Source organism: Acinonyx jubatus, chromosome F2 (assembly GCF_027475565.1).
Source record: "Acinonyx jubatus isolate Ajub_Pintada_27869175 chromosome F2, VMU_Ajub_asm_v1.0, whole genome shotgun sequence".
NCBI lineage: Eukaryota > Metazoa > Chordata > Mammalia > Carnivora > Felidae > Acinonyx > Acinonyx jubatus.
In genome coordinates this window covers 16690194-16701196 of record NC_069394.1, presented here as the reverse complement: position 1 = coordinate 16701196, position 11003 = coordinate 16690194, and the positions used below count along the sequence as shown (strand labels likewise).

Below are 11003 nucleotides of genomic sequence, written 5' to 3'. Positions count from 1 at the left end.
AAGAAGATGTGTGTGTGCGTGTGCGTGCACGCGCTTGTGTGTGTGGTTGGAATATTACCCACCCATGAAAAAGATGAAATCTTGCCATTTGCCACGACATAGAGAGCATTTTATGCTAAGTGAAAAAAGTCAGAGAAAGACAAATACCATATGACTTCGCTCATGTGGAATTTAAGAAACAAAAACAAACAAGCAAAGGGAAAAAAAAGAAATAGGGGAGGCAAACCAAGAAACACACTCTTAACGATAGAGAACAAACTGATGGTTACCAGAGAGGGGTGGGTGGGGGTATTAAATAGGCGATGGGGATTAAGGAGTGCACTTGTGATGAGCACCGGGTGATGTATGGAAGTGTTGAATCACTATATTGTACATCTGAAATTAGTCTTACGCTATATATTAACCAACTGGAGTTTAAATAAAAGCTTGAAAAAAAATAAAGTTAGCTGACAGGTCAACTGGGTGCTAGCTGATATGGAAAGGGTCACATTTCTTTCATAAAAAAAGAAAAAGAAAATATAATTGAAACAATTGAACGTTTAAAAAGTACAAAGAAACGGGAGCCGTCACTTTTATGTGGGGTAAGAGGGACTATTTTGCTGCCCTCTTTGGCATCTGCCAGATAGGATTTCTCAGGATGTGGTAATTGGCTGACAGCGTCTTCAGCCACTAGATTCCGATCTCTGGTTTTTCTCCCTTTCCCTCCTGCCCTCTGAAGCCTTCCTGTAAGACTTTCCTCACCCGTGTTCTCTTTCTAGGAGCTTGTATTAGTCAGGGCTCTCCAGAGAAACAGAACCAATAGGATGCATCTCTGTCTCTGTCTCTCTCTCTCTGTCTCTCTCTAGCTCTATATAGATATATATTTTATTCTTTTATTCTATATATTTTATTCTTTAAAATCTATCTTCTATCTATCTATCTATCTATCTATCTATCTATCTATCTATCTATCATTTAGCTAGCTAGCTAGCTATCTTTACTTAAAGGAATTGGCTCACACAATTGTGGAGCGGACAAGGTTGTAATTGGTGAGGAAAGCCGACAAACTTTCAGAGAAGAGAAGAGCCTATGTTGCAGTCTTGTGCCTGAAGGCAGTCTGGAGAGAGAATTCCTTCTTTCGGGGATGGGGGACATGAGCCTTTTTCTCTTACGACCTTCACCAACTGGCTAAGGCCCACCTACATCAAGGAGGTTAATCTGTTTTATTCAAGGTCTGCTGATTTAAATGTTAATCGTACCTAGAAACTCCCTTCACAGCAACGTCTACATTGGTGTTTGACCTAACAAGTGAGTGCCATGGGTTAGTCAAGTGGACTCAGAATTGATCATCACTGAGTTCTTTGAAGCAACCTGGAGTTCACTGCGCTTTTGTTAATTTCTGAGAACAACAAGGCTCAGGTGCTGGGACCCCGGGGAACACCAAGAGCTTCTTCAGTTCCCCTCAAAAGGGAAATCTGCCCCCCCCTTCAGTGTTTTCTTCAAAAAACCGATTGGCACCACCAAACAGACTGGGGTGGTAAGTCTTGGTCTCTGGCTTTTAAGCCACAGCCCCTGGCTTCCAGATTCAGGAGGAGTATGTTCTGGGCTTTTGTCTTCTCCCACATTGTTCCTTTTCAGAAGCATGAACTCCCTTCCTCCCCTCTGAATTCCTCTGGTGCTTTGTACCTCACTCGGGGCACCTGCAACTTTGGATCTTGCGTTGTAGTCGATGTACATTCTCTTGCCCCACCTAGGCCCCCGACCAGATCTGTAAAAGTTCTTGAAGGCAAGGGTGGGGCTCATACTTCTGAATGACTGCTCAAGTGCCGGGACACTGCTGCTTCATAAACATTGCTTATTGGAGAGACTTTGAAAGGCTGATCGTCTGTGTTGTTTCTTGGGCAGGAATGTGATTGGTGTTAACCTCAATTAAGCCTGTGTGAGAAGGGCAGGAGACAACTTTACGCCTACTACACTGACAGGCAGAACTCTCCTGTTTGGCTTTGAAGGTCATATACCTGGGCAGTCAACATAACTCTTGCTGCTGAATTAGGCTATAAAGACAGCTGTGCCTTTCATTTGCAGAAAGACCTTCACTCAGCTTGGGGTGGGGGACATGCCACAGAAGGGTCAGAACTGATAGCTTTTTTTATTTTATAGAGTTAAAAAAATTTTTTTAATGTTTATTTTTGAGAGAGAGAGAGAGAGAGAGAGAGCACAGAGGATGGGCAGAGAGAGGGAGACAGAGAATCAGAAGCAAGGTCCACGCTGTCAATGCAAAGCCCGACCGGGGGGGGGGGGGGGGTGCTCAAACCCACAAACCATGAAATCATGACCTGAGCCGAAGTTGGACCTTTAACTGACTGAGCCTCCCAGGCGCCCTGTAACTGATAGCTTTGTAGGGCGGGCTGCTGGACTTGCTGGCAAATCTGTCAGATTAACTATGTTAGTTCCTGTTAGTGCTGTCACAAATCACCACAAACTGAGTGGTTTAAACAATGCAGATCCATCAGAATTTTAGAAGTGTGACACAGATCTCACTGGGCTAAGTTCAAGGTGTTGGTAGGGCTGTGTTCCGTTCTGCAAGCTCTGGGGGAGAATAATTTCCTTGCCTTTCCTTGATGATATACAGTACTCTCATTCCTTGGCTCATGGCCCCCATTCTCCATCTTCAAAGCCAGCAATGGTGGGAGGGCCCTTTGTACATCACATCACTCTGGCCTCTAGTGCTCTTCTCTTGTTTTCCACTTTTAAGGACCCTTGTGACTGGGCCCACCCAGGTAGTCCTGGAGAATCTCCATCTCAAAGCACTTACCTTAATCACACCTGCAAATTCTCCCTTGCCATGTAACATAGTCACAGGTTCTGGGGATTAGGATGTGGACATCTTTGGGGATCCATTATTCTGCCTACCTTAGTAGTCCTATGATTTCCACTTAAAATAAGTAATTAGTATAAGATATGATTTTAAATGGAAAGGTATAATGATTTCACTAGTTTTAACAATGCTAGGGTTTTTGAGATATATTTATGCTTAATTTATTAAATGTAATAACTTATTAATTTACTTGGGAGTGTTTTACTTATTAGGGCTGATGCCTACCTGAGCAAAAATGTGATGTGTATATATATATATATATATATACACGCACATCACATGTGCTAGATTTATAATTGTAGCTTTAACATGTTTAAAGGAATTTTCATTAAGTGTATGAAAGGAACTTGTTTTTTTAAAATTTATTTTTTAATGTTTATTTTTTGAGAGACAGAGAGAGACAGAGCATGAGTTGGGGAGGGGCAGAGAGAGAGGGAGACACAGAATCTGAAGCAGGCTCCAGGCTCTGAGCGCTCAGCACAGAGCCTGATGCAGGGCTCGAACTCATGAACCGCGAAATCATGACCTGAGCTGAAGTCAGCCACTCAGCCAACTGAGCCACCCAGGCACCCTGGGACTTGTTTTGTAAAAGGACTTTGGTCTATTCAACTTGAGTTTATCAAACAGTAATAAAAGCCCCTCTTCTTTTGTATGAAAATTTACTAGACTTGTAAAGATTTAGTTGAACTTAAAAAAAAACCTTCATGAAAACTAGGTCTCTACATTTGTTATTTTTTCAACTACCATTATTTGTAACTGAGAAGCTGTAAATAGTTCTATGTCCATCAACTCACACTGATTCTTATTCGAGTGGAGGGTAAGTATGTGGTCAGTGAGATTTCCAAAAGCATTTTGTGAGTGTATGTGTGTGTTAATTCTTTCAGCCCCTGCACTGTGCTGGGGACTATGATATAGCCCCCATGTTAGACTACAGTGTAGCAATGTCTAGATGCAGGGAAGGGTTATGGGAGGTGAGATTTACTCAGTTGGGGAGGCTTTAGGGAGGAGGTGGCCCTAAGGGGTAATAGATGCTTATCTGTCAGAGGCAGGGGAAGAGTATTCTAGGTGGATGGAGTAGTCTGAGCAAAGAGTGCATGGGATATTTTGCGAATGGTGAGCTTTTATGATCCTGGTGGAAATTAGGAAAAAAAAATCTCTTGGAGTGCCTGGGTGGCTCAGTCTGTTGAGCCTCCGACTTGGGCTCAGGTCACGATCTCCCAGTTGGTTCATGAGTTTGAGCCCCACATCCGGCTCTCTGCTGTCAGCGTGGAGCCCACTTTGGATCCTCTGTCTCCCTGTGTCTCTGCCCCTCCCCTACTCGCTCTCTCTCAAAAACAAATAAACATTAAAAAAAAATCTCTGATTACTCTCATGCGCCTTTTTCATCATTTTCCGATGGAGAGTTAGTGGCAGGCAGGATCAGTGTGTGTTCCAGAGTAAATGTGTTATTAAGTCAGTCACTATGTCAGTCACCCGAGCATATCACACCTAACTGGAGAGAGATGCAGAGCAATTCCCAACCTAATTCTCAGACCCTTGTCGCTCAGGGACTGTTAACTGTTAACATTTAATGAGCATTTATTGAATGTGTGTGTGGCTCCACACATTTTACTTGTGGTAGTTCACATAACCCTCCCAACCCCAGTCATAGATTTATTTTCACCATTTTGGAGTCTCGGGCATTGGGACCTAGAGGAGTCAAGGGGGCCAAGGTCACACTGCAGGTAAGTGGCAGGACCATGATCTGAACCCTGCACAAGCCATTCCCTCTTTCTGAAGTGCTCATGACCTCACCCTTCTGGAGGAGGCTCTTTCTCACATTCTGGGCCTCAGCTTCAGTATCTCTTGTTGGAGAGACCCCCCCCCCCCCGGCACAGCTGGTCCAAAGCAGGTCCCCTTGACCTTCTGCATCTCAGCCCCTTGTTTATTCTCTTTATAGCACTTCTTATGAATTAAATATTTTCCCACTTGCTTTGTGTGTGTCTTTGTTTTTCCTGCTAGAATCTAAATTCCATGAAGGCAGGGACTGTATCTGTCTTGTTCACCATGCTATTCCCAGTGCCTCGCACAGGGTCCAGCATATTGTAGCTGTTCAATAAATGTTGATGAAAAAACTGATACTGATTTCACATCTCACTAGTCCCCGGTCATTCTATTATACACAAGTAAGTGGAGATATCCCATTTAAGCACAGTTCTGTCTTATTGACTGAGGCTGGTACTCAGCAGCGAGGTCATTTTTCTACATATCCCTAGAAATTTTACAACAACGGTAACAAGTTTCTGGGACAAGGCATATAAGCCTTACGAGGCAAAAGATAAATGTAGTCCATGTGCTCAGAAAGCCAACTTGAATTGGCACGCACCAAAATGCACCAGCGCGTTGTTGGAAAAACATTTATTGCAATTCAGTGTCAAAAAAATCTTTACAAAAATATGCCACCGTCTGGTACAAACAACTATAAAAAAATTCATCATGCAAGAAAAGTGTGCAAATAATTTATACAGGAGGGCTTAGCTCACACAATATTAAATAAACATTTTTTGTATGTAATTAGTCTAACCTCATACTTTTAGTTACAATGTTCAACCCCTTATAGCATTTTTTTATAGAAAGGAGTAAAGCTTCTCGACTTAGGACGTGGACTTGAATATACACCCCCTTTAGCCAGGGTTATTGGCACTTGGTAGAATAAAGATAGTGCCAAGAGTTCGCAAGCATAGACTAGTACTTGGAGCCTTCTGTTTAACAGACTTGTACATCGTTAATTAAACAAACATTGCTATACTCAAAGACAGAAAAAGTCATGTTCAGACTCCAGAAGTAATGTTGTAGCAGATGGAGTTTTAAGAAGTTCAGAGATTTGGAGCAGCTATCCATTTTTGGACAAATGGAGCAGGACCTGAGTTTTGAGAGATTTCTCAGGAGGCTTTGTTTGCTGAGTTCAGAGACACTTTGAAAAATGTCCAGCAGACAAAGTCAGAAGTATCTGTGGTCCCTCGCTCTTTGCTGCCTCTTGGAATAATCCCTCTTTGCTTAGTGAAGATGAGGTTTAGCAGAGAGTGGGAGGGTCTGCACTGGGACAGAAGCTCACTGGATCTCATGCCAGGTGCCGGAAGATGGGGAGATGAGGGTATGGATTAAATGTACCTCTTAGTCTAAGAGAGGAAATATCTGCTTGGTTCCCAAGCTTGGTTTCAGAACCTCAGTTTCTAGAAAGCAAGCTGGCCGCTCAGCCATTTTCTGTCTTAAGGGCCACTTTTGGAATTAAAATGCAAGTACCCAGGGAAAAGTAAATTTGTCAAAACATGCTGCTTACTTTATGGCGAGCAGGTTGTACTCACTAGAATGCTGTCCTCACAATAGAGTCAGAGGTTTGTAAAAATGTTAAGTGGCTCCAGGGAGAAATGTGAATTTCTCCATAGAGAACCAGGGGCTTAAAATATTTGGAAAAGATAATGGCCACATGCCTAACACCAGACTCTCATGCTTGCCTTCCACGGCGAAGGTGTTGAGAAGATTCAGGTCAGGTATCACGTGTCTCCAGACATAGCAAAAGATGCTGGGTAGGGGGCACAAAGTAAAGACCTCAGAAATTCCCAGGTTTATACTCAGGTCTACCACTGAGTATCAGATGGGCTCAGACTTGTCCCCTGAATATTGTGCACCCATTACCTCATGCTGAAAGGCAAGAAGGAATGCCAGACTCCACCATCTTTCATTTCCCTTCTAGCATTAAAGTCTGGGATAGGAGTTTCCTTCCTTTGGAAAACCACAGAGGGTTTACTCTTCTTAAAAATAAAAAAATAAATAAAAAAAAAAAGAAAAGAAAACCTCTAGAGAAAACGTGGAGTTTAAAGGAGTTACGATCTTGTTTACTGAAGACATCAAGAGCCCAAGATATATCAAAGAGCCACGGCTTTGCGTTTGTCTAGAGGTTCAGGGTGTTTCTGAGGTCTGTTTAAACACTAATAGGATTTTAGGCCAGCATCCAGTCAGAAGGATGGTTCACAGACTCAGATAGTTGGAAACAGATAAAAACAAAAAACAAAAAAAAAAAAACCCCAGATGTCCACATAGAATATGTTTGATATAGTTTAGTTAAAAAAAATTCACACATAAAATTACAGTTTAAAAAAATTCACACAAAATAGAGTGCATAGCAAAACATTATTGCCCTATAGCCTGGCAGAAAAATATAAACTCAGGTGCATATTTTATGATAAACATTGTATTGAGTGCTACAAATGATACATTGTTGAACATGTCTTGAAATGATTGACCTTGTGAATCACTCCACTTGCTTAGACAAATGATACTCTAAGCCCCCTCCCTTCTCCCACATAGAAAACAACAGAAAAACAGAGCCTCTGTTAATCGTAGGCTCCTTATGAGCAAAGTTTTTGAATCCACGGAGAATCATGGTGGTAACACAGTACACAACTTACCAAGTCATGTCCCCAAGGAAGGCCCACTGTTGCTGAGTGTTCTGCAATGTCAACCCAGCGCATCTCAAGTATCTCCTCCCAGCCACTTCAATATAAAATTGATCATTACTGAACAAATGTCATCTCATACCCGATGCCCTGGGGATGTTTTTCACTTTGTATTTTATGCCACTTACCCTCCCACGCCACTGATCTGTCTCCTCAGAGTAATAGCATTAATATTGCAACCTGGCTTAAGATGTCATTGGACCTTCTTCCGGATCTTGCTATGAAGTGAGCACTCACATATTCTTTCCCCAAACGTTGTGCCTTACTCTTAAGAGACTCTAGGCTCACTGCTCATACACCTTTATTTTGGACCAGCTCATCATACAGAACATCCCTGTGGACTTCCTCACACTGCCCTGGACACACTCCTTCTTTCTCTGGAAGTCCGCATTACTTCATAGTCGACATCAATTTCAAATTCTACATCACAGGGTTGGGGTCGGGGGTAGTAGGTAGGTACAGCAAAGAGAGGAGAGCTTTCTATTTCTTCCAGCAATTTCCATCGTCCTGTCCCTCTGGCTTTTAGACCAGTAGTTTGGAAGACAGGAATTCTTTGTGTGTTTTGTTTTGTTTTGTTTTGTTTTGAGGTTAGGTTGTCCCGAGAGGGTTTGCCAATAGAAATTCTCTAGATGATTGGTACCCAGGGAACAAGTATTTTCTTTTTCACTCACTTTACTTACATGGGAGGCTCTGACCATGCTTAACAGCTGCCATGTGGTGCCAACACAGATGCCCTGCACCCACTATGTTCTTCTCCAATGCCTTCATACAAACCACAGCATCAAAGATAGGCCATTTCTATTCCTTCCCCCGTCCCTCTCCACCTGCCATTTCCTTTCTTATTCTCCTCTCCCAATGAAAGAGAACCAAGAGCATTGGTTTCTTCTCTTTTCTTCCTTAAAATTTTTCCTTGACTCTGTTTCACACCACCTCCAAAAATGCCAACAGAGATGGGGAGAGCCCAGAGGCACCATCAAGGTAAACATCTCAGAAAACCATAACCCCACCGCTTGGCAGTAGGAGTCATCCTGCACAGATGTGCCTTGCTGCCTGGCAGATGATGTGCAATCGTGGGCATTGCACAAAGTCCAGATGAGACTGGTTTGGCAGTTTTGTTCTGACAGTCGAAAGCAGGCAACATTTCCAGGACTGTAAACCTGAGGGTACCCAGGAGTTTCCACCTCCCTGATCAGCACGAAGGGGCAGAGGTCATGAGTTGATGGGCAGATGTGGAAGGCCATGGATGCCTAAACCTAAAAATGTCAGAGCTAAAGGTTCCAGCATCTAGAGCAACAATTAACCCAGCTCTGCCCCACATCTTTAAGGAAGCTGAGACATTTGAGGGCACGTCTCTGAATTATAGAAGTGCCAGCTTTTTATTCCCCACTTAGGCCCTGCATCCTCATTGTGACTCTGACTGAGGGGGGAAGGGGAAGCAAAAATCCCATCAGGTAATACAGAGGTTCCTAAAGCTCAACCTTACCCAACAAAATCTTATTCTTTAATATTTGTCACAGTGCGGAGAATTTAAATTCAATTTAATTTTTTCTTCTGTCAGGGGTGATGAGGAAAAGAAATGTGGAGACACCCTGGGGTGTAGACACAGGCATTGCAAAGTGAGGGGACTAATGGTTGACTTCTCTTTGGGATGCTGAGTCGTGGACTGTGCACTGACGGATGGGCATGAAGGGACTTCGCATCACCGGCTGGTCCCTTGCCTCGTTTCTGTACGTGCTTAACCATCTCTCCCCTCATCTGGTCACTCCAAGGTTCAACCCCTAAGGATACCCTGTTCTTCAATGTGAATGTGAGCAAGTTTCCTATCTCTGCTTCACCTATGTGCCAAGGCCATGCAGAGTGGCAACTTTATTTGCATGAGAGAAAAAAAAAAAAAAAAAAGCATGAAGCAAATACAACTGCCAAGATATGTACATTGTTGTAGAAAAGCAAAGTTCTATAAAAAGTAAAAAAAAACCAAACATCCCCTACCCCATCCCAGGAATATTTGACAATGAACTCATTAAGTCCTGAGATTCCCTTTCCTCTACACAGCTACCTGCTGATATTTGCCTCGCAAGATCCCCAGGGGTATGTAGCAAGTGTAGGATGAACTCACAGTACTTCTGTTCCCTGTGATTGGAACTCCAGGCTTTCTCTTGTCATCCTTGCAAGAAGTGCTAGCTTAGGTTGACTGAATTTTGATGTTGGGCAAAAAGAAAACAAAGCCCCTCAACTCATCCCCTGTCATGAGGAACAGCAGCTGGAAACACGTTTAACTGATATGTAAAACCTGTTTTACAAGCTTTTATCAGCACTCCGGCTCCGACCAGTCCACAGATATGCTTATCCGTGAAGATATTCCAGGAAGCCCAGACAAACCAAGAAGTTAAACAGGAATAGAAAGTCTTCACAGCTATTGGGTGACTAATTCTATCTTTTCTGCGGTAGGACTTCCTCTGGGACTGTTTTTAATTGGCCTTATGTTGCCCTGAATGAGCTACAGCACGAAAGGGAAAGAGGCATACGCGCTGTGGGGCTGTTCTAGAAAAGAGGCAACTCTGAAGAAGTGCTTATTCACCTAAAAAGGAAGTCTCAAGCATGATGAGGATTGCCTCCAGTATCCCTTTCCTATTTAAACCACTTTCAGGTGATGAAAAACCAAGAAAAACAGACACTGCCTACTGGACAATGCGCTTTGTCAGAGAGGGCATTGCATACTTTCCGAGGTAGACTATTGTGTGATATATTTGCAAGATAAGGCCTTGTGCCCACACGGGTTAAGATGGGTGGTGCTTCCTTTGCCTTTTTAAAACAAACCCCCCAAAATCGAAACCAAAGCGCGGGGACTTCTCATATATAATGAAGTTTTCTTCTTCTCTTCCTTTCTTTAAGCAAATTTTCACATTGTAAACAGAGAGTGTTCTATCTTGTATTCGAGTTCTGCCCTTTTCTTCCACATCCCTAGGGAACTACAAAGGCATTTCAGTGAACGTCAAGGAAATTCCATTTTCACCGATGCAACTGAATTCCTGCCCTTATAGTCTTGCCGGCAAATAGTTAGGGAAAAAATTTATTTACAGTATTTCTGATTTTCCATACCAATTCTAACGAGAAGTCCATAGTCTTAAATTCCCAGCCAGCAACTGCATCTCTCCCCTTCCAACATCCTCTCAGTGACTTATCTCAGAAGTTTTGAGCCAGCATTTCAAATGTACACTATTTACAAATGAAGTGTCCAAACTCCGTATTCCCAAGAATCCAATCAGCCGGGGAACCCGTCTGAAGTGTCGTCATGTGCTGGGATTCAGAACTTGAACAAGTTGATAAAGTCCTGGGGTGAAAGGGAAACGGAGCAGCTCTCTGGGTTATTGGCTGTGCACGGGTGGTCAGTGCCCTGGAAAGGAACATCATGGGTAGGTTTAGGTTCTCAGAAGCATCCTGCTGGCTTGTTAGCACCGTGAGTCATTTCCCAACCTCACAGCAACATTCCTCTGTCAAGAATGCCGTGAGTTATGCAAAACTAGAGAGCTGTGTGTGTGTGTATGCCTATGCCCAAAGAGATGGGAGAATTTGCAGGTGGGTGGGATGCATAAAAAATATATATATACACACACATAAAATATACATACATAAATATAAAAAAATATATA

The 11003-nt window shown here is 42.9% G+C and overlaps 1 protein-coding gene across 1 annotated transcript in view; it reads right to left on the bottom strand.

The window, feature by feature from the left end:
• Nucleotides 1–5238: 5238 nt before the first annotated feature.
• Nucleotides 5239–11003, bottom strand: part of FBXO32 (F-box protein 32) — a 35767-nt gene continuing 30002 nt past the window's right edge. The window contains exon 9 of the mRNA XM_027063950.2: nt 5239–10747. Coding sequence (XP_026919751.2) covers nt 10658–10747 — 90 coding nt within the window. The 3' untranslated portion in view covers nt 5239–10657. The remainder of the gene's footprint in view (nt 10748–11003) is intronic.